At 43.3% G+C, this 22,158-nt stretch overlaps 1 protein-coding gene across 8 annotated transcripts in view; it reads left to right on the forward strand.

The window, feature by feature from the left end:
• Nucleotides 1–22,158, forward strand: part of adgrl3 (adhesion G protein-coupled receptor L3) — a 618,558-nt gene that overhangs the window by 261,470 nt on the left and 334,930 nt on the right. For all 8 annotated transcript variants that reach the window (XM_033018411.1, XM_033018412.1, XM_033018413.1 and 5 more), the window contains one exon: nt 7,912–8,125. In XM_033018411.1, the coding sequence (XP_032874302.1) occupies nt 7,912–8,125 (214 nt within the window). The remainder of the gene's footprint in view (nt 1–7,911; nt 8,126–22,158) is intronic.

The following is a 22,158-nucleotide window of genomic DNA, read 5'->3' on the forward strand; positions in this document are numbered from 1 at the left end:
TTTTCTCATTGTTCTGTTGTGTGGCTTTTTTTTTATCACATTCTTTTATGGTAACAGTGCATTTTATATTACTGTAAAACTTGCTAGTTACCATGTTTAACAATTTGGTTGGACGTAATGTATTCAGAATTGTCAGGAACACAATTCTCTGTTAAATATTTGGACAAGGGAATGCTTTTTTTTTTAGTAAGGTTATGTGCATTTTATTGAAGACTTATGCCCCAATCTTTGGCCATTCTTCATGGCTAGTGCGGGTTAGCTTGATTAGTACTGGTGTCAGGGATTATGGAGAGAAGGCAGGAGAATGGAGTTAGGAGGGAGAGATAGATCAGCCATGATTGAATGGCGAAGTAGACTTGATGGGCCGAATGGCCTAATTCTGCTTCTATCACTTATAACTTTATGGCTCGGACACAATTAGCAGTTTCGATTTGGATCAGTAATGAGCACGTTATTGAGGTGAGGCATTGTTTTCAAATGACAATTTGCTTGTTTGCTGCTACATATTGTTGCAAACTTCAATGGTTTTCACCTTTCTGAAAGAATGATGCTGAATCTTTAAATGGGACTCGCAGCAAGATAATTGAACAATTTTATTAACGCAAATTAATGGCAGCCTGCAGAAAACAAAGTTAGCAAAATCTGAATTCATATAAAGAGTTTGACTGACATGTTTGAGTTTACTGTTTGACATGTGTTGACTCTGAGAGGACCTCTTATAAGTAGGCAGAATTGTTCATAACTTCTGTCCAGTGGCACTCTATGTTATTACATTAGCAACCATCAATAAGATCTCCTTTAGCTCTGAGAGCTTGATGCACATGAACCTCAACATTTCAGACCCAAAAAAGCACATGCCTCAAGTAACAATATCACTAATCCAGTCTTCCTATCGATTGGTATTGGTAAGGATTTATGATGGAGAATGAGATACAGTGAAAAATTATGCAAGGTGACATTATACGTCTTTGGAGTGTGGAAGGAGACCAAAGAATTTGGAGGAAACTCACACAGTCACGGGGAGAACGTACAATTTCAGTACAGACAGCACCCGTAGTTGGGATTGAACCTGGGTCTCTGGTGCTGCAAGCGCCATAAGGCAGCAATTCTACCGCTGTGCCATCATACTGCCCTCTCCTCAAATAACGTCAAACATGATTATTTTTGCTGTTCTGCTCACAGTGAAGCCTGGCTCGGATTGTCTGTAAGTGATTAAAACAGTGTTCCTCCACATTCCATGTAGGCATAGTTCCAATCCTGTAAATGAACATACAAATCTCAAACTGAACTCTGAACTTGTTCACTGCACTGTACAGTGTATACATCCCAGGATTTGGCTTGTATGAAGAGACCTGCTGATTTATCACAGGCATGAAATTACTGGTGCGTTGCCCAGTTCTATTACAGATGTGCTCAGATCAGTATCCAGGACGCAGCAGTTTTGTTTATAAATACATTCTCACATTGGTTCCGACTCTTGGAAAGTCTCCATTTGACTAGTGGGACCAGTGTAGCTGGGACATGTTGGCTGGTGTGGGCAAGTTGGACTGAAGGGCCTGTTTCCACACTGTATCACTAGCAATGTTACAAAATTTTGAGATTTTAAAAATCAAGTCTGTAATTTATCCCATCAGATAAAGCATAAAAATAAGTTTAATTTGACACCTAATTCACTTTCATATCTCAAGTATTTAAAAAGTTATGGCCATTTTCATACTGGGAAATGAGCATCTTGTTCCCTATTGATTTTCTATGGACATAACAAAAAAGCTGTGATCGTGAACAGTCAAAAGCCCATAACTTTCTTAAAAATTAAGAGAACTGAATGAAATTTTCAGTTATCATAGATTGAAGCATTCTGAAACAAATATAAAATAATCTTACTTGGATGACCTGAAATTAAAGCATATAATTAGTTAGTTACCTAATTGTAGCTAATTTCAGACTTCAATTACTAGATCTAAACATCTATCCATTTCTTAATAAATGATTAACATTTTTAAATAGCCTAAATGTCCAAATAATATTCACAAATAATTCACAATAAAACATGATTTTTAAATCTCATTTACATTAATTTATAGGCCAATTGGAAGGAATTTAGTGTTTAATTGCTGTAAATAAATGTCCATTTTAAATCAGCTTTCTAGTGGGTCCCTGTGGAACGCGCTGGTTTAGAACGTTCACATTGCGGTAGATTTGTACCCTCAAATGCCGAGAAAAATACTGCGGGATATAATGGGCCCAAAATGAGCTTCTCGCAATATTAAACTTTGTATAAAGGGATCTTTAGAAGCCCTTTTTAATGTAAAAATATACAGCCTACCTTCTATGGTTTGCTTTATGAGACCCTGCGGTTGCTGGCGGTCGCGGGTTTAGAGATTGATTTTTAAACTACTATAACTATTATTCAAGGCCTTTAAACCTAATAATAGCTTTTGCGACGGGGTCTTCCAGCGATTTTTCGTTAATAATTAACTAGGCTGAACATTTTCGATTGGAACAGCTTAGAGAAAATCGCGTTTTAAACCCGCCCCCTCTAAACAGCGCCAAAATCGCGCACACCCGCAGCGACAGATTTTAAGCGACGCTTCAGGTAGGCTTTGCAACATACCTAGTATCACTCTATGACTATGACACTTACCAGAGCATCATCCATGTAGATTTCCAAAAAGTCGTGCGATTAAGGGAAAGTGGATTTTCTCTTGGCTTCCAAATTAAGCATTTGCTTTTGCCACGTACAGCCCACAGCTCTCGGAAACAAATCCTCCAGCTATTTCTTGAACAGTGATCTGCTTTAATGTAGGATTGTGATCAGTGAAATATTCCTCGTCAGCGACAAAATAAAATGCATCTCAACAATGTTGTCCGTGTATAATGAAATTATTACAGCAACAGCAATGTTGTTGGTGTGTAGTTTTGTCCTTCTCCTGTGAACAAGGGATAACCTACAACTGAAGGGGTTGGTGAATCAAAGAGGGGGGAAAAGGGCTGACAGATTGATTTCTGGATAGTAAAGGAATTGTGGTGCAGGAATATGCAGGAATTATTAGCCATGATGTTGACGAAGGCTTCCCGACGGCTTCCCGCGGCTGTGGACTAGGTATACGACCGGGAGTCTTTATCGAGGTGCTGCGGGTCTATGAGAGCATGGAGGACCACTGTGAGGGGGGAGGGGAAGAACAATGGAGGATCTGGCTTGGGGGGGGGGGGGGAGGGACTGCCGTGAGGGAGGAGGGGGGAAGAACAATTTTGGGGGGGGGGTCAATGGGGACCCGGCGTGGGGGAACTGTTTGGGGGGGTGGGACAAAAGGGGGAGCTGCCGTGCTTTGTAACTTTATCAGCGCCGTAGGTGGCTGTTATCTGTATACATTGTGTACACAAGCAAAGATTCTCACTGTGCTTTGTCACGTGCAACAATAAAGTACTCCTATTCCTAAATGGCAGAAGGGGCTCAGCTGGCAAGTTAGCCTACTCCTGCTTCTATAAGACATAGGAACCAAATTAGGCCATTCAGCCCATCAAGCCTACTCCGCCATTCAAACACAATTCAAATGCTGCTCACTTATTGGGGTTTTATGGCCATTTTTATTTTAGCCCATTAAAAGCAGCTTTGCAGTGAAGTAATATGCTTTTGTAATGCATAATGTGAATCTCATTTGTGTACTCTTCCATGGTCAATGTACCTGCTTCTTTTTCCTAAGGTTTTTTATCAACCACCTCCAGTTTAAATTCCATTTGGAATATTTTGGAGGACCAGGAAACCAAGTTCTCATTTCACAAACTCAACCATTGGCTCAGAGGAATGAGTTGTTGAATCTTTACCCCAATAAGTCAGGTGCGACGTGAATTTGTAAACAAAGAAATAAAGAGTTGCAGATGCTGGCTTATACCGAACATGGACACAAAGTACTGAAGGAACTCGGCGGGTCAGACAGCATCTCTGGTGACGTTTAGGGATGAGGCCCTTCATCAGACTGAAAGTTGAGGTGGGGATGGGATGGTGGGTGAAGAGCTGGAGGTGGGAATAGACTAAGACTAATCAGGACAGGCCACAAATTACCTCAGGCAGGGTGGTTGGTGCCTGTTCGATCCATTGTTGGCTTGGGAAGTTGTGATCTCAAGAGGGAAACAATGTGGAGAACTGTGGAATTGGTAAAACGACGAGGGTGGTTGGGTGGACGGGGGAGGGGTGTGTACGTAGAAGTTACTTAAAATTAGAATATTCAATGTTCATACTGCTGGGGTGTAAGTTTGCCAAGCTGGATATGAGGTGCTGTTTGCATTTTGTATGCAGCCTCACCCTGGCAACGGAGGAGGCCAAGGACAGAAATGGCAGTGTGGGAATGTGAAGGCAAATTTAAAATGGTTGGCAACTGAAAGATTCCGTGGGCCTAAAAGATGGAGTGTAAGTGATCAGCGAAACAGTCGCCGAGTCGCTTGGTTTCGCCGATGTACACATTGGGAACACCGGGTGCAGTAGATGAGGTTAGAGGAGGTGGGCGTGAACCTCTGTCTCACCTGGAAGGACCGTCAGGGTCCCTGGATGGAGTCGAGGGGGGGGGGGGTATAGGGACAGGTGTTACATCTCCTGCGGTTGCAGGGGAACGTACCCGGGGAGGGGGTAGTTTGGGTGGGAAGGCATGAGTGAAGCAAGGAGTTGTGGAGGGAGTGGTTTGGGCGGAAGGTGGAAAGAGATGGAGATGGGAAGATGTGATTAGTGGTGGGATCACTCTGGAGGTGACGGAAATGTCGCAGGATAATATGTTGAATGTTGAGACTGAGGGGTGAAAGTATTGAAGTATTCCTTCTGTGGAGATATTGTTAGTGATAATTTAGCCATTTATGTTATTTAGACATCGAGCATCCTGTTAAGATGTTGCAACGTGATGAGAATTTGTTTTTTATATTTACTTGAATGCAACTCTGACATTTTATTTAGTAATCCAATTAGATTATGTCTAACTATAAAAGTGGATTATGAAACGATTGGTATTACTGTATCATAGACTGTCTGCTTTCTTTATTAATGAGTGCTGAAAGAACAGATTGTATGCAATGGGTCAAACTTGCATTTCAAATATAAGTGCTTTTCATTGATTTTTTTCACAAGAATTATATAATGTCATTTGCTGTTGTGTGAGGTGCCTTGATTGAATTAGCAATCAGCTGCTTGGGGCTTGTTGGACAGAAATGCAAAAGACATTGTTTTGCAATTTTTACCAATTCTGTTAGATGCGGAATGGATATGTTGAGGTTAATGATCTGTTTTATTCCCTGAGTGAATTTACTCCCTGTTAAGCTAAAGGGAGAGCAATATAGAAATAAAAATAGACATTATGCGCCCAAAAAGTTCAAATCATCCTACAAAACTTAATTATGCTGCTATCTTATTTTTTTTTAATATAACAGATCACTATGTTGTTGGTGGCTTGGACCCTTGGTTAAATGCCATTGACTTTATTGTTGAGCGATATTAATCCAAAAGCAAAACACTGTAAATCCAGTTTGCAATTAGAAATGCTGGGAATACTCAAGTACGTCAAGCAATAAGGAGGGGGAAAGAACGAGAGTTGAACTTTCATGGTGACAACTTGTCATCCGATTTGTTTCAAGGGGCAGATAAAGCAAAATGTAAAAAGAGGAAAGAGTTTGGAAGAGGGTGGCAGGGGCAATTGAATGACAGAAGAGGCGATGGAATATAAAAGGTGGTGGTCAAGGGGTTTGAAATGAAAACCTCGTCCTCACTGAGCTTTGAGAGATGTCTCCTTGTCTGTACCCTCCCATCTTATCAGCCTTCAGATTCAATGGATCATCTTCCCCCATCACCAGCCCTTCCTGAGGATGGTCACCAACACTTCATATTCCCTTCTGCATCTTAAAGGACGGTGTTAGGTGGATTTCGACTACCAACCACCTCCAGTCTCCACTGCCCACGTTGCACCAAGGTGTGTAGATCGCGGATCAGCCTCTACAGACATCTGCAGACCCACAAGTAGACGCCCCTATGGAGTGGGCAGTCATACTCATTTCGAGTGACCGCCAATGATGATGATGAAGGGACCCTCCCTTAAATGATTGTTTAGTTTCCTCCTTTAGTTTAGTTCAGTTTATTATTGCCACGTGTACCAAGGTACAGTGAAAAGCTTTTGTTGCATGCTAACCAGTTAGGAATAGATTATATGTGATTACAATCAAGCCGTCAACAGGGTCCAGATAAAGGGTATAACATCTTTTACAAAATAAAGTCTGATTATTGAAAATTCAAAGCCCTCCAATGAGGTAGATGGGAGGTCGGTACCAGGTGGAGGATGATTCAGTTGTTTGCTAACAGCTGGGAAGACTGTGTCCATGAATCTGGAGGTGTGCCTTTTCAAATATCAGTACTGCTTGCCTGATGGGAGAGGGGAGAAGAGGGAGTGACCTGATTCTCCACCACATTCTCTCCTTTTCACACCGTCACTTGGTCCAAAGCTGTAGGAGGTGGAGCGACTGCCTACTTCCTTATCTGCCAAGAGTCCAAGATCCTTCCAACTCTTTCCTGGATCAAATGGGTTTTATATGGATCGGATCTCATTTTTGAGCGTTGCCATCGCATCTCGCAAAGCTGCATACACTCCAGAGGCAACCTGTGACCCCAAGCGAATGATGTCCAAAACTACCAGTTACCTGTAATGTTATAATTCTTGTCCTATGCCGACTATGACCACATGTCCGTAGACTCTTGTAGTGACGCTCCATGAACTGAACCTCATCCTTTGATCAAACTTGTAACAGCATTCCGGTCGCAATGTTCGGTTCGTCAATTTCAAATAATGATTTGCTGCTCTCACTTTTACCCCTTCTATAAACATGCTGCGGTTCATTATTGGTTGAGTTAACGTTTCGTTTTGACGTGCACCAACGCCCCTCCATTATTCAAGCTTCGCTGCCTACCGCCCTACCTTCCCTTCACCCTCCTTTCTCTGCATCTTAAAAGTTGTTGTGGTAGATCCAGCAATGGGGGTGTATTTACCAAATCAGGAATGTGTGCAACTTGACAGGAAACTTCCCTTACATCAACGGCCCTTATGTAACTTTATCATGTATTGCGTTCTTTTTTATTCGTATGGCTGTATGGTAACTCAAATCTCACTGTACCAATTGTTGCATGTGACAATAAATGTAACTTGAACTTGAATTTATGGGCCTGTCCCACTTAGGTGACTCTTTCAGGCGACTGCCAGAGACTAATTTTAATGGAATTCACCTCCGACAACCTACGATAACACCTACGTCAACCTACGACAACCTCCGACAGCAAAAATTGTCGCCACTGTCGCCAAAAAATTTTCAACATGTTGAAAACTTTGTGTCAGTCGCCTGTAGTCACCCAAAAAAATCGCCTAAGTGGGACAGGCCCATTAGTCTTCAAAGTTCTAGTGTGTGAGGATTTGGGGGACGGTTTTAAAGAATGGAGCAAAAATATTTGTGGAGGATTTACAATGATGCCCGATCTAACAGAAAGGGTTTCAAGGTGAGGTGAAAAACAGCTCAGGTAACTCGCTGAATCTTGGAGGAAGTGAAGAGGAACGTCGAAAGGTGGTCAGATCAACACAACTGAGTTTATGATGAATAAGGAGGAACCACCAAATATAGACACAAAGTGCTGGAATAATTCAGCAGGTCAGGCAGCATCTCTGTAGGAAAATAATATGTGACATATTTGGTTGAGGGTCTGAAGAAGGATCTCAACCCAAAATGTCACTTATTCCTTTTCTCCAGAGATGCTACCTGACTCGCTGAGTTACTCCAGCGTTTTACATCTATCTTTTGAGTTTATGAAGTGTGAGATTGTGGTCTGCTTTATCTTCTTCAGGTTAGAACATTAGAAATGTGCCTCACTAACCTTTCATCCGCTTTGCCTTGCAGCCTTTAGCCGAGCTCCGGTGCCAATGGCTGTGGTGAGAAGGGAACTGTCCTGTGAGAGCTACCCAATTGAACTTCGCTGCCCTGGAACTGATGTCATTATGATTGAAAGTGCTAATTATGGAAGGACTGATGATAAAATCTGCGATGCTGACCAAGCCCAGATGGAAAACATCCGATGCTTCTTGCCAGATGCCTATAAGATAATGTCACAAAGGTAAGTGTGATGCTTGTGCCTGGTTTTTACAAATGGATGTTCTGTTCATTAAAATAATGGCAAACTTAGTGTAGTAAAGTTGTTGCCCTGAGCTCGGTAATACAATACAATAGAACTTTATTCTAAACTCCTCCTCATCTCCTTTCTAGGATTTAAGTTTAAGATTGAACCAGGCCTCTGGAGGTTGTGAGGCAAAAGTACTTATCACTGCACCACTGCACTGCCATTTTACATCATGGAAGTATCTAAAACACAAACCTTCAACAGTATACGATACGATACGATAGAACTTTATTTATCCCAGGAGGGAAACTGATCTGCGAACAGACATAAAAACACAAGATACATGAAACATGAAATTAAAGTGACGAGTGGAAAGGATTGGGGATGTGCAAAGATTGGGGGGGGGAGGGGGAGGGGAGTCAGTTTACCCTACAACAGAAGGGGGAGGAGTTATACAGTTTGATAGCCATAGGAAGAAGGATCTCCTGTGGCGATCTGTGCTGCATCTTGACGGAATCAGTCTGTTGCTGAAGGTGCTCCTCAGGTTGCCCAATGTGTCATTGACGGGGCGAGCTGTATTGTCCAAGATGCTCTGCAGTTTGAGTAGCATCCGCCCCTCCAAGTATTTCTCTCTTGCTCTTTCCACCAGCCACTTGAGATCGGCGATCAAAGATTGGGGTAAAGAAGCCTGCTTCTTGATCATTAGAAACACAGATGCAAATGCAAGAAAGGCTAATTCGTCAGAGGGCACCACATCGGAAAGATGCAATGTTGTCACCTCTTGCTAATTTTCCGCAGTGGTTTTAGTTTACAAACTAATGTAATCTGGATGAAACCGATAGCTTCTTTACTTAAATATCTTTGAATTTGCTTCATCTGGAATTAAATGATGGTCCTGTTTTGTCCCCGGCGGCTTCAAAGTAATAAGAAGCATATTCTAACAATTACCAGCTTAACTGAAGAACTTTCAGAATTATATGTGGGTTTTGAGTTTGGATTCTGAGGTTTTAAGTTTGCCTTTTCCAGTCCATGAAAATTGCCTCCTTTCATTCACACAAGAGCATTTGCTACAACTTAAAGAGTCTCCACATCTCAGTTTACTTTCATTTTATTTTACGTTGGCCTCATATTGTACTTTTTTCCCCCTGTTTGGCATTTCTTTTACATCTTCTAATTAAAGCACTGCTGTAATTTCATCCTCGCCTCAGACAGGCATGGGCCTAGCTGTTGAGTGGAACAGTGAGGTGGTGATGTCCAGATGCCATACTGCCCACAGTGGATCAGCTATGATCGAGAGTCTTGGCAGAACATTAGATTAAGTAACTATGGGCTTGGGAAGTTGATGGACAAAAATACAAATTGTGCATTGCATGTGCAAAGAAGAGGAAAGTATCAAATATTAATATGTGCTATTTCAGAGACCTGGGTTTGATCCTGACAAGAGGCACTGTCTGTGTGGAGTTTGCACATTCTCCCTGTGACCGTATGGGTTTCTTGGGGTGCTCCCGTTTCCACCCACATTCCAAAGACGTTCAGGTTTGTAAGTTAATTGGCATCTGTAAATAGCCCTCAGCGTGTAGGATGGAACTAGTGTATGAGGTGATCGCTGGTCAGCGTGGACAGAGTCTAATAACACAGCAACAGGTCCACCATGCTGACCATCAAACTACTGTTCCTACTCTAATCCTACACTCATTTATTTTATTCTCCTCACATTCCCACCCCATCCAGTTTCCACCATATTCGGGACAATTTACAGTGGCCAAATAACCCACATCTGTGTGAGGAAAGCCACGCACCTGGGGGAAACCCATATGCTCATAGGTTTACCCATACACAAGCTCTATCCTACGCACTGCGGACAATTTACAATAGCCTATTAACCTACAGACCTTCAGGTGGCCAGGTGGTGTAGTGGTAGAGTCGCTGCCTTACAGCGCCAGAGTCCCGGGTTCGATCCTGACTATGGGTGATGTCTGTAAGGAGCTTGGACTTTCTCCCCATGACCGCGTGGGTTTCCTCCCACACTCCAAAGACGTGCATGTTTGCGGATTAATCGGCTTAGGTATTGCAAATTGTCCCTAGTGTGTGTAGGATCGTGTCGGTCTGCAGGGATTGCTGGTTGGTGCAGACTCGGTGGGCCGAAAGGCCTGTCTCCCCGCCCTAGCTCAAAACTAAACTAAAAGTTGAACGCGCAAACTCCACCCACAGACAGCACTGGAGGCCGGGATTGAACCTGGATCTCTGGTGTTGTGAAACAGATCCACCAGTAGTGGGAGAGTGCCACCCTGTACCTGACTACAATTTTTCTGTCAAAACCTTCTATTTACTGACAGTCCTTCAATCATCTTTGTAAACATGTTTGAATATTAAGGGGGAAATCTTTACTATGTTAGCCACAGCTAGAGATTTATAATTAGATTGAACAGCAGGCAGCCTCTGCCTCTATCCTTCTCTCGTTGTTTGTCTGTCGGATGTTCATAAGTGTGCTCTCGCTCCAAGCAAGCACAGTGTGTGTGACTCACCCCCTCCACTTTTCTCCAATCTCGCCCCTCAGTCATTTTTTCTCTGTTCAGGACTCATGACAAGTCAATCGCTTACAGGGTTTGTCAGCTGCTGTTTATTTCCTGAGCAAAACCCAAAGTGTGAAGTAACTCAATGGGTCAGGCAGCATCTGTGGAGGAGATATCTATGCAACGTTTAAGGTCAGGACTCTTCTTCATATTGAGGAAGGGAATCCGACCCAAAATATCTCCTATCCATTACCACCACTGATTTTGAGTTTAGTGTTTCGAGATACAGGGCGGGAACAGGCCCTGCCGCCCAAGGAGTCTGTGTCGACCAGCGATCACACCATACACTAGCACTATCCCACACACTCGGGGCAATTTGCAGGTTTCTGAACCAAAGCCAATTAACCTACAAACCTGTACGTCTTTGGAGAGTGGGAGGAAACCAGAGCACCCAGAGAAAACACACGCGGTCACAGGGAGAACGTACCAACTCCATACCACAGCACCTGTAGACAGGATCAAACCCAGGGCTCTGGTGCTGTAAGGCAGCAACCTTACTGCTGTGTCACTGTGTCGCCCAACTGATGCTAACTGATCTACAGAGACACTTCAGTTACTTTGTGTTTTGCTCAAAATTCCAGCATCTGCAGTTCCTTGTGTATTTCCTGTACTTTCTGCCGTTTTAATGCTTGTCTCACTGCAACAACCCTTGAAGGAACTGTGAATCTACTACTGTGAATCTCTGCGGGCCAATGAAGATATTCACCAAGTTGTTTAGTAAGATAGGATAGATAACCACTGTCTTGTTTCTCATGTGGGAATGGCTAAAATTAGAATGCAGAGGTTTAAGGTGAGAGGGAGGAGATTTAATGGAGATCTGAGGGTTACATTTCTACCTTGGGCATACTCACAATTACCAGGCATTGGGTGCATTTGTCCTTATTAAAATCAAGGGCTTGGTAGATGCAGTTGGTTTAAATGTGTCAGGTTGCATCTGTTGATTGGACAGTTTGTAGGTTGTAGGAAACAGTTTGATTTTTTTTAAACTCGGGAGAGTTCTTGGAATGAACTCGTACCTTGGGACAGGGCTATTACTCATTCAGGAGACTCCAACTATGGACAAAAAGGCTTGAGGACGAACCCCCTCCTACTGACATGGGTATCCCTCCTTCTGAAGCCCTCCCTCCGGGCTCAGAAGCACCATGGGTCCAGTGGAAGACGCTCAACCGCCTAAGAACAGGAACAGGGCGATCAAAAGCTGCCATGGCCAGATGGGGCTATGAAACTGGTCAAACCACCTGTGAATGTGGAGAAGAGGACCATACAATGCAGCACTGCCTTGTCTGCCCCCTACTACCCAACCAGTGCAGCCCAAAGGATCTTGCAGTGTTCAATAAAAACGCAAAGGACTGTGTAAAGGAATGGGAAACTGTCATATAGCCAACTAGCTTCAAAGACATGAAAAGAAGAAGAAGAAGGAGATAAGAGAATATTCCAACACTGACATTGGTCTTGCAGAATAGTAGATTGATTTGGGAGAGCCATTTGCCACAGAACTGCCAGTCTTTACCTTGTGTAGGAAGGAACTGCAGATGCTGGTTTACACTCAAGATAAGCACAAAATGCTGGTATAACTCAGTGGGTCAGGCAACATCTCTGGAGAAAACGAATAGGTGACATTTTGGGTCGAGACCCTACTCAATCACCTATTCCTTTACTCCAGAGTCTTTGACTTGTATTGTGTTCATAGTATTTATTTAGTTTGACCACTTGATATTCTAGTTAATGACAATGCTTTATAAATGGTTTAAAAAAAATAACACTTTCCAGGTGTTGGGTATTGCATGGCACTTGTGTGGCATCAAACAGACTTAGAATGTCTTAATCCAAGCCTGAGAGCGTTGCCTTAGTTGTGTTAATCAAGAGTGAGTTGATGCAGTTACCCAACATTAGAATGGCAGGATGCAGCTGGAGATTATTGTATCCAGGGCAATGCCCTTGAAACTTTTATTTAACATCGGCCTCCAAAACTACACTAGAAATAAAATGTCCACTGGAAATAAAAAATTCATGGGAACCAACAGAAAAATAAATCCATGTTGAGTTTAATTGAACATGCTGGAAAGATCCAACTTATGTTTATTGAGTGCATTTAAGCCCCTGTCCCACTTTCCTGAGTTACTAACGAATTCTCCCGCGTTTTCCCCTTGATTCAAACTCGGAGAATGTCCGTAGCGAGTCCGTAGGAGGCCGTAGGAATCTGTAGATATTTCGTCACGGCTCGTAATGCAGCTGTAGGTACTCGGGGCATCAGGTAAGTCGGGACGTTTTTTCAGCATGTTGAAAAATGTCCACGAGTAAAAAAAATAGCCCCGAGTACCTACGACTGGCTATTACCGTAATTCTCTGAGTTAGAATCAAGGGGAAAACTCGGGAGAATTCGTGGTAGCTCGAGAAAGTGGGACAGGGGCTTTACTTTTTCCATGCCCACAGCATCAAATATCAGATATATGGTCCAATTAGCAGATGATCATCAATGATGCCAACACTGATGGATGCTCTCCATTGTGTTCTGTTAAATGTCCTTAAACACGCAATTGTTCTGTTTGATCAGCTTTCCGATTTTAAGAATGGACTAAACATCCTGCAGTCTTTGCCTCTTTTGATCTCAGAGTATCTGTTCCCAGTATGTTCTTCAAAATCTTGCATTTCAAATAGATGATTGAAGTTTCCACAATCAACAATTTATCCCATGACAACATTTACTAAGTTGCCTGATTTCCCAAAAAGGTTTTTGGATGAGCACATATTTTTTAAATGCTTATTTCAATATAAAGGACCTGCCTTTTTTGTCAAGGTCTACTGTATATTCCTGATCTTTCGTGTAGCTCCTTTTGTTTGGTTCCAGGCATTCAATGATTCTTTGCTGGATGTCATCATATAATTATTTGTAGAGTCTGTTGATTAAAACCACAACATTTTTCCTCAGATTGTGTTTGACATTGCAATTGTTCTTGTCTGGCATTTCAATGTACTGCATTGTTAAATCATGAAAAGCTTGTACTTTATGATCCAGGTGTTTTATTTTTGCTCGTTTTGAATGAGCAACTGTGACACAATACAGCTACATTCCTTTTTTTCTCTCTCTCGGGAAGCGGAGTTTTTCCTCATCAAACAATTGGACACTTCTGTCCTGGACACAGAAGAAGCCTTTTGATTTGTCGTGGTCACTGTGTGACTTCTCTGCACATCCATTATTTGTGCTCGCTCCCCTGTCACTTCAGCTATTTTTCAGTTGATAACCCTCTGTTTATCCATTTGGGTGATTAGTTGCTGTGAATCCAGCGGAAAGAGGTAACATTACATTTTCAGATCAAGGGCTAGCTTTGACAGGGAGCCACTCAAAATGTTGTCAACAGCTTTCAGTTTACACTTGAGGAACATTTATTAACTGGAACCATGGCATAATGAGGAAGATTTAAGTTTTGATGAGCCTGGTAGCCATAGTGACAATGTGGAATTAGACTGACTATTTGCTCTTTGCTACGGAATGGGTTGCCAGAACCTCTCCAACAGAACAAATGTCGTAAAGAGTGGAATTTGCTAATTTGCTAAGATGGTGTGATTAGCTGTCCTTTTATCTCTTGTTTCAATTGCACAGAACTAAAAAGTTTGTTTCATTGTAATAAATGTATAATTGAACGGTTCAGAAGCCAAAAACAAAATGACAGGCACCCATTATCACCCTTTAGCATGTGTTTTTGGCAAGATAGGAGTTTGTCAAAAGAGGGTGGAAACATTATATCAAGGACATGTTTCCCTTCCTCTTAAATGTATTAAAGTGCAACATTATTTGAACAGCACCGGAGCAGTTACTGTAGATCATCTCATGCTGAGAGCACTGGAACTGGCTGGATATATTATAGTGATGTTAAATGCAGTCCATTGTATAAATGATTCAATTCCCCAGGATAAAGTTCCATTTTAAACCTTGCTTCCAAATACAAGGGCCCTTCAACAGAACTGAATGCTGCCTGACCACTTAAATGTTTTCAGCATTTTCTATTACAATATGGTACATAATAGAAAATAGGAACTATATCTATCCCAGGGGGGAAATTGGTCTGCCAAAAGTCATAAGACACAACAAGATACCTGAAACATGAAATTAAAGTGACTAGTGGAAAGTCCAGGATTGGGATGTGCAAAGATCGGGGAGGAGGTGGGGTGGGGGGGGGGGGGGGGGAAGGGAGTCACTCTACCACGTGACAGAATGGGGGAGGGGTTGTGCAGTTTGATAGCCACAGGGAAAAAGGATCTCCTTATCTCTTATGAATGAATGAATAAGTTTATTGGCCAAGTATTCATATACAAGGAATTTGCCTTGGTGCTCTGCCCGCATGGATTTCTAACAACTGCATTCCAAATACGAGGAATTGACTGGTGCTTTGAAATGAAATTATTATAAATCATATATCATATTCAGAAAATTAAAAAAAAATTTGAAGAAAAATTATTTCCTGGGAAACTTACCCGTACTGGGTGCGTTCTCCATTCCACACACAACTACAGTACAACCTGCGGCACAGTCGCGCAGCGGTAGAGTTGCTGCCTTTCAGCATAAGCATTCTCTGTACGGAGTTTGTACTTTCTCCCTGTGACCTGCGTGGGTTTTCTCCGGGATCTCCGGTTTCCTCCCACACTCCAAAGACATACTTGTCTATAGACAAATTGGCTTGGTACTTATCCCTATTGTGTGTGTAGGACAGCATTAGTGTGTGGGGATCGCTGGTCGGCACAGACTTGGTGGGTCAAAGGGCCTGTTTCCACGCTATATCTAAAAATTAAACTAAACTACAGAGGAAGAAATGTATCCAAAATTAGGTCAGCACAAACATTAAATCAGCACAGCACAGGGACAGAGTGCCTACAACGTCCTTGTTAATAAGGTCATAAGGTCATAATTGATAGTAGTAGTATTAGGCCATTCGGCCCATCAAGTTTACTCTGCCATTCAATCATGACTGATCTATCTCTCCCTTCTAACTCCATTCTCCTGCCTTCTCCCCATAACCTCTGACACTCAATACTCAATATTTATTACATGTCATTTGAACCTTAGTGAGGCTCAAACGAAACTCCGTTTCCACAGCCATACAAACAAAGACAATATCCTACAGACACACACACAATTCAGTTTACAAAAACATCCATCACAGTGAACCCACTGTGATGGAAGGCAAAGTCTTTTCTCTCCCCTGTTCTCCATTTCTCTCCCGATGTCGAAGCCCCAGGCGGGCGATGATAAGTCCCACGGCCATTTTAGGCCGCGCGGGGCAATGTACGGCCCGGCTCCCGGTCTAAATGTCACAAAGTTGGAGCCCCCGGCGGACGCTGGAATGTCCCACGGCCATGAAGCCGTGCCGGGCGATGAACGGCCCCGCTCCGGGTCGTTCCAACCCCGCGACATGGACTAGAGAAGTCGCGTTGCGGGAGCTCCGGAAAGCGGTCTCTCCACCCGGACCCGCGAGCTCCCGATACCCTGACAGTCCACCGGACCAGCGGCTGCAGCTGGAGCCTCCGAGCTACGTGGTTGGGCCGCAGCAGCGAGTCACCACCGCTCCCCACGCTCCGATGCCGGCCAGCCCCACGATGGTAAGTCCGCAGCTCCGCAGGCTCAGTGACTGCAGCCTCCAGGTCGTTCAGGCTGGAGGCCGCTCCACGGTGCTAGGCCCCAACGACAACGGAGACCCGACAGGAAAAAGGTCGGGTCTCACGTACAGGGAAGAGATTTTAAAACGTTTCCCCATTCCCCCCCCCCCCCCCCCCCCCCCCGCCCCCCACATATACACAGTTAAAAACACTATTAAAAAACACAAACAACTACATTTAACTAGACAAAAAAAAAAAAAAAGACAGACAGACAGGCTGCAACAGTGAGTCGCGCCGACACCCATACTAATCAAGAATCCATCTATCTCTGCCTTAGAAATATCCATTGACTTGGCCTCCACAGCCTTCAGTGGCAAAGAATTCCACAGATTCACCACCCTTTGACTAAATAAAATTCTCCTCATCTCCTTCTTAAAAGAAAATCCTTTAATTCTGAGGCTGTGCCCTCTAGTCCTAGACCCTTCCACTAGTGGAGACATCGTCTCCACATGCACTCTATCCAAGCCTTTCACTGTTCTGTATGTTTCAATGAGGTCCTCCCTCATTTTTGTAAACTCCAGGGAATATAGAGCCATACTAATTCTTGGTAGACAAAAATGCTGGAGAAACCCACCTGCTGAGTTTCTCCAGCATCTTTGTCTACCTCTGATTTTCCAGCATCTGTAGTTCCTTCTTAAACATACTAATTCCTGGGATAATTCTTCTGAACCTCCCTTGGAACCTCTCCAGAGCCAGCACACCCTTCCTCAGAAATGGTGCCCAAAATTGCTCACAATATTCCAAATGCGGTCTTTCCAGTGCCTTATAGAGCCTCAACATTGTATTCCTGTTTCTGGAGACAGCCCCTCTCGAAATAAATGATAGCATTGAGTTTTCTTTCTTTACTACCGATTCTACTTGCAGATTAACATTTTGAGAATGCTGCACCAGCAATCCGAAGTCCCATTGCACCTCCAATTTCTGGATTCTCTCCCCATTCAGAAGATAGTCTCGGCCTTTATTCCTATTCGCAAAATGCATGACTGCACACTTTTCTACACTATATTCCATCTGCCACTTCTCTACCCACTCTCCCAACCTGTCCAAGTCCTTCTGCAGAGTCCCTGCTCTCTCTACACTACCTGCCCCCTCCACCTATTTTCGTATCATCCGCAAACTTGGCCACAAAGCCTTCAATCCCCTCGTTCAAATCAGCAATATACAACGTGAAGAGCAGCGGCCCCAATACCGATCCCTGCGGAACTCCACTAATCACGTGCAGCCTACCTGAAAAAGCCTCCTTTATTGCCACTCTTTGCCTTCTGCCATCCAGCCAACCTGCTATCCATGCTGGTATCTGCCCTTTGATACCGTGGGCTCTCATCTTCATTGGCGGCCTAACGTGTGGCACCTTATCACAGGCTTTCTGAAAATCTAAGTAAACAACATCTACTGAATCTGCTTTGTCTGACCTGCTATTTACTTCTTCAAAGAATTGCAGCAAATTTATCAAGCAAGACCTCCCCTTCACAAAGACATGCTAACTTCAGCCTATTTTATCGTGAACTTCTAAGTACTCCATAACCTCATCCTTTTTAATGGACTCTAAAATCTTACTAAACATTGAAGTCAGACTACCCGGACTATAGTTCCTACTATTCTGCTGTGCTCCCTTCTTGTGCAGCGGGGTAATATTGGTAATTTTTCTGTCTCTAGTGACTCGGGGCGCTGCACTAGCAGCAGCCTCTACCTACAGCCTGTCTGTTATTTCTATCTTTTTTAAAATTTTTAGTTGGTCTAAAGTCTTGTGTTGGGGGAAACTTTTACTTTTCTATGTGGGGGAGGGGGGCAGGGTAAGGGGGAAACCGTTTCCCAGTCTCTTCCTGGCGGGGACGCGACTATTTCTCCGAGTCGCGTCCTCGCCCCCCACCTTGCGGCCTACCAGCTGGATCGGAGCGGCCTTTCCTGCCGGGGACCGGGAACCGGACCAGGGCTGCTGCAGCGGCAGCGCAGCGCTGGAGTCACCGCGGAGCGGGCGATGCCTACCTGGGTCGCCGGTTGGAGCTCCGAGGCGTTGAGCCGCTGCTCCAACATCGTGGAGCTCTGGTGCGGAGAGCTTCCAATGCGGGCGGCGCTGAACAACATCGTGGGGTCCTGGGGCGCCTTGCAGAGGGTCTCCAGCAGCAGTCCCCACCCGGCGCGGCCTGCGGACTTTGGAAGCCGCCGACTCCGGACTTGCAACACCCCAGCGAGCGGTCCTGAACATTGGGCCGCCCGTAGCGGCAACTGCGAAGGGCACGGGGAGGCCCTGACCACGGGGAACAATGGAGGAAGAGACTGACTTTGGTGCCTTCCCACACAGTGGGAAACTCTTATTCTGCTGTGTGGGGATGTTTTATGTCAAATTCTATAGTGTGTTGTGTCCCTTTTTTTGTTGCATGGCTGTATGGGAATTTCATTTCACTGTGCCATCTGGCACATGTGATGAATAAATCTATCTTGTATCTTGTATCTCTAGAGAGTCAAGAGAGAGTTTATTGTCATGTGTCCCAGATATGACAATGACATTCTTGCTTGCTGCAGCACAACAGAATATTGTAGGCATAAATACAGATCAGATCAGTGTGTCCATATACCATAGAATATATATATATATATATATATATATGCATATATAATATGCATATACACACACATAAATAAACAGTTAAAGTGCAATAGGCTGTTATAGTTCAGAGTTTGTTTGAAGTTGTGTTTAATAGTCTGATGGCTGTGGGGAAGTAGCTATTCCTGAATCTGGATGTTGCAGATTTCAGGCTCCTGTACCTTCTACCCGATGGCAGCGGAGAGATGAGTGAGTGGCCAGGATGGTGTGGGTCCTTGTTGATGCAGGCAGCCTTTTTGAGGCAGCGACTGCGATAGATCCCCTCGATGGGAGGGAGGTCAGAACCGATGATGGACTGGGCAGAGGTTACAATTTTTTGCAGCCTTTTCCGCTCCTGGACGCCCAGGTTGCCGAACTATCAATGCTTCCACAATCTCTAAAGCCACCTTTTTCAGAACCCTAGGGTGCAGTCCATCCGATCCAGGTGACTAATCCACCTTCAGCCCTTTCGGCCTTCCAAGCACCTTCTCCCTAGTAATAGCCACTCCTCTAACTTCCACCCCCTGATTCTCTTGAATTTCAGGCACGCTGATGGTCTTCCACTATGAAGACTGATGCAAAAAGGTTATTCAACTCCTCTGCCATTTCTTCATTCCCCATTATCACTTCTCCAGCATCATTCTCCAGCGGTCCAATGTCCACTCTTGACTTACTCTTTACATAACTGAAGAATCTCATGCTATCCTCTTTTTTTTAAATTATTGGCTATCTTACTTTTGTATTTCATATTTTTTCCCTATATTGCCTTTTTAATTACCTTCTGCTATCCTTTAAAAGCTTCCCAACCTTCTGGCTTACACTAATCTTTGCTATGTTAAACACCTTCTCTTTTAGTTTTATACTGTCCTTGACTTCCCTTGTCAGCCACGGTCACCTCTTTCTCCCCCTAGAATCTTTCTTCCTCTTTGGAATGAAAATTCTTCCAGATTTGTATGCATAAAAGAAGGAAAGTGTCATACACAAGGATCTGTGAATTTAATGCCTTAATATTTATGTAAATTGATAAAATTAATTTCATGTTTCAGAGCAAAACAAAGATGACCTTTTGTGAACAACTGGTAATGTACTAAAAGGAAATATCAGTGCAATTATCTGATGATAGCTATGAGGATGCACCTGGAATATTGTATGCAGGTTTTGTCTTTGTGCTTAAAGGATGACACACTGCAGGAGAGGCAGCGTAATGATGACCATCATATTGATCCCAAAGATTAAAGGATTTGTCCTTGGAGAAATGATTAAGCAGCTCGTGCCAATACTTCATCAGGATTAGAAGAATGGGAGGGTGATCTCATTGAAACAAGTAAAAGTTTTACATGGCTCAAAATGGTCGATGAAAGAATCATGCCCCCTGTGGCTGGGAGTTCAAAACCCCCTGTGGCTGGGAGTTCAAAACCTGGGTCAGTCTCAAAATAAGGAGATGGTCAATCAGGCCTGAGATGAGAAGAAACCTCATCATCTGAAAGTGGGTGAATCATTGGAGTTCTCTACCCAAGAGCCTAGTCAGTGTTAAGTTGCTGAATATAAAGATGTAGATGAATAGGTTTTTCTGGATATTAGAATAGTTTGCGATATAAATAGTTTGTGAAGGGAAGTATTGCTGAGATAAAAAGTACAGCCACGATCATATGGAATGACAGAACAGGCACGTGGGGCTCTGACCTTTATGTTATGTTGTGCTTTTCTTGACAGTCGTACCACTGTTAATAAGGCAAGTGGAGTAAGTTTTACTTATGAATGAACTAGCTCTATAAAGCTATTTGAAGATGCAACACTAAAAGAAGATATTCACCCTGTCATATCTGTGCCAACTCAGAGATTTGTATCCAGTTCCCCTTTGAAGTTGTTTCCGTCATTCTTTCCAGCAATGGGTTCTAGATCCAAGCAATTTGGCGCACTTATATTTTGGAAGACAAAATCCTTAATTTTTTTTTGCTGATTAATCTACGTCCTTTATCATCAGCCCTTCTGCAATTTTATTAAAGCCATTCATAACTTTGAATGCCACCAGATCTCATAGAGTCAAGAGCATGGAAACAACTCACGTTACATGTTGGTGGGACCACACTTGTAGTATTGTGCCCAGTCCTGGTCACCTTGAAAGGATGCCATTAAGCTGGAAAGAGTGCAGAAAAGAATTACGAGTATGACACCAGGACTGGAGAGTTTGAGTTATAAGGGAAGACAGATTAGATTGGAAATTAGTTTTCCCTGAGAGCATAGGAAGCTGAGGGGAAAGAAAGGTAAAGAGATTGTGAATAAATTGGCTTCATCTTTCATGACCTAATCCTCAGCCCTGAGGGACTCTGTTTATGTTTGAACACTCTCCTGTGTATCTGGATGTGCTTGCATTTCACCATGTTTATTTATGTAGAGACAAGAAGCTGCAGATGCTGGTCTACCATGAAAGATACAAAGTGCTGGAGTAACTCAGCAAAGTTAGCAAAGGGGGGTGGCACGGTGAAGCAGTGGCAGAGTTCCTGCCTTACAGCACCGGAGACCCGGGTTCGATCCTGACTGTGGCTGCTGTCTGTAAGGAGTTTTACGTTCGCCCTGTGACCACGTGAGTTTTCTCCGGGTGCTGCGGTTTCCTCCCACACTCCAAAGTGTTGTAGTCCACAGGTTTGTAGGTTAATTGGTTTGGTTACAATTGTAAATTGTCCCTAGTGTGTAGGATAGTTCTAATGTACAGGGCGATCGCTGTTTGGCGAGTACTCGGTGGGACGAAGGGCCTGTTTCCATGCTGTATCTCTAAAGTCCAAAATCTAAACTCAGCAGGTCAATGTTTATTCATGTTATGTGTATTTCCTCTGTGCAGTCCAAACTTGACTTAAACTTCTTTGCATTCATAGTCTGTACAGTCCCTTCCATTTCTTATTTGACTCCTATTTTCAAGTGGTAATTAAATAAATCTTGTGATTTGATACACCTCAGAATATTATGCTATTAATTGCTGTGGATGTAAGGTTGTGATCAGTGCTGAAACGCTGGAATAATCAACCACTTAATTACTATTTATTGAAATCATTTTGGGGACTGCAATTTGATTAATTAACACAAAAATGTGATCAGTTATTACTGTGTTTAATATATAGCAATAAAATTCCAATTTATAGGAAATTTATGTGACGGCTTTATATTGTACAGGGCTAGGTGTCTATATAAAGCGGATAATTACAGTATTACAAGATGAAAATTAT

This window comes from Amblyraja radiata, chromosome 3 (assembly GCF_010909765.2).
Source record: "Amblyraja radiata isolate CabotCenter1 chromosome 3, sAmbRad1.1.pri, whole genome shotgun sequence".
Lineage (NCBI taxonomy): Eukaryota > Metazoa > Chordata > Chondrichthyes > Rajiformes > Rajidae > Amblyraja > Amblyraja radiata.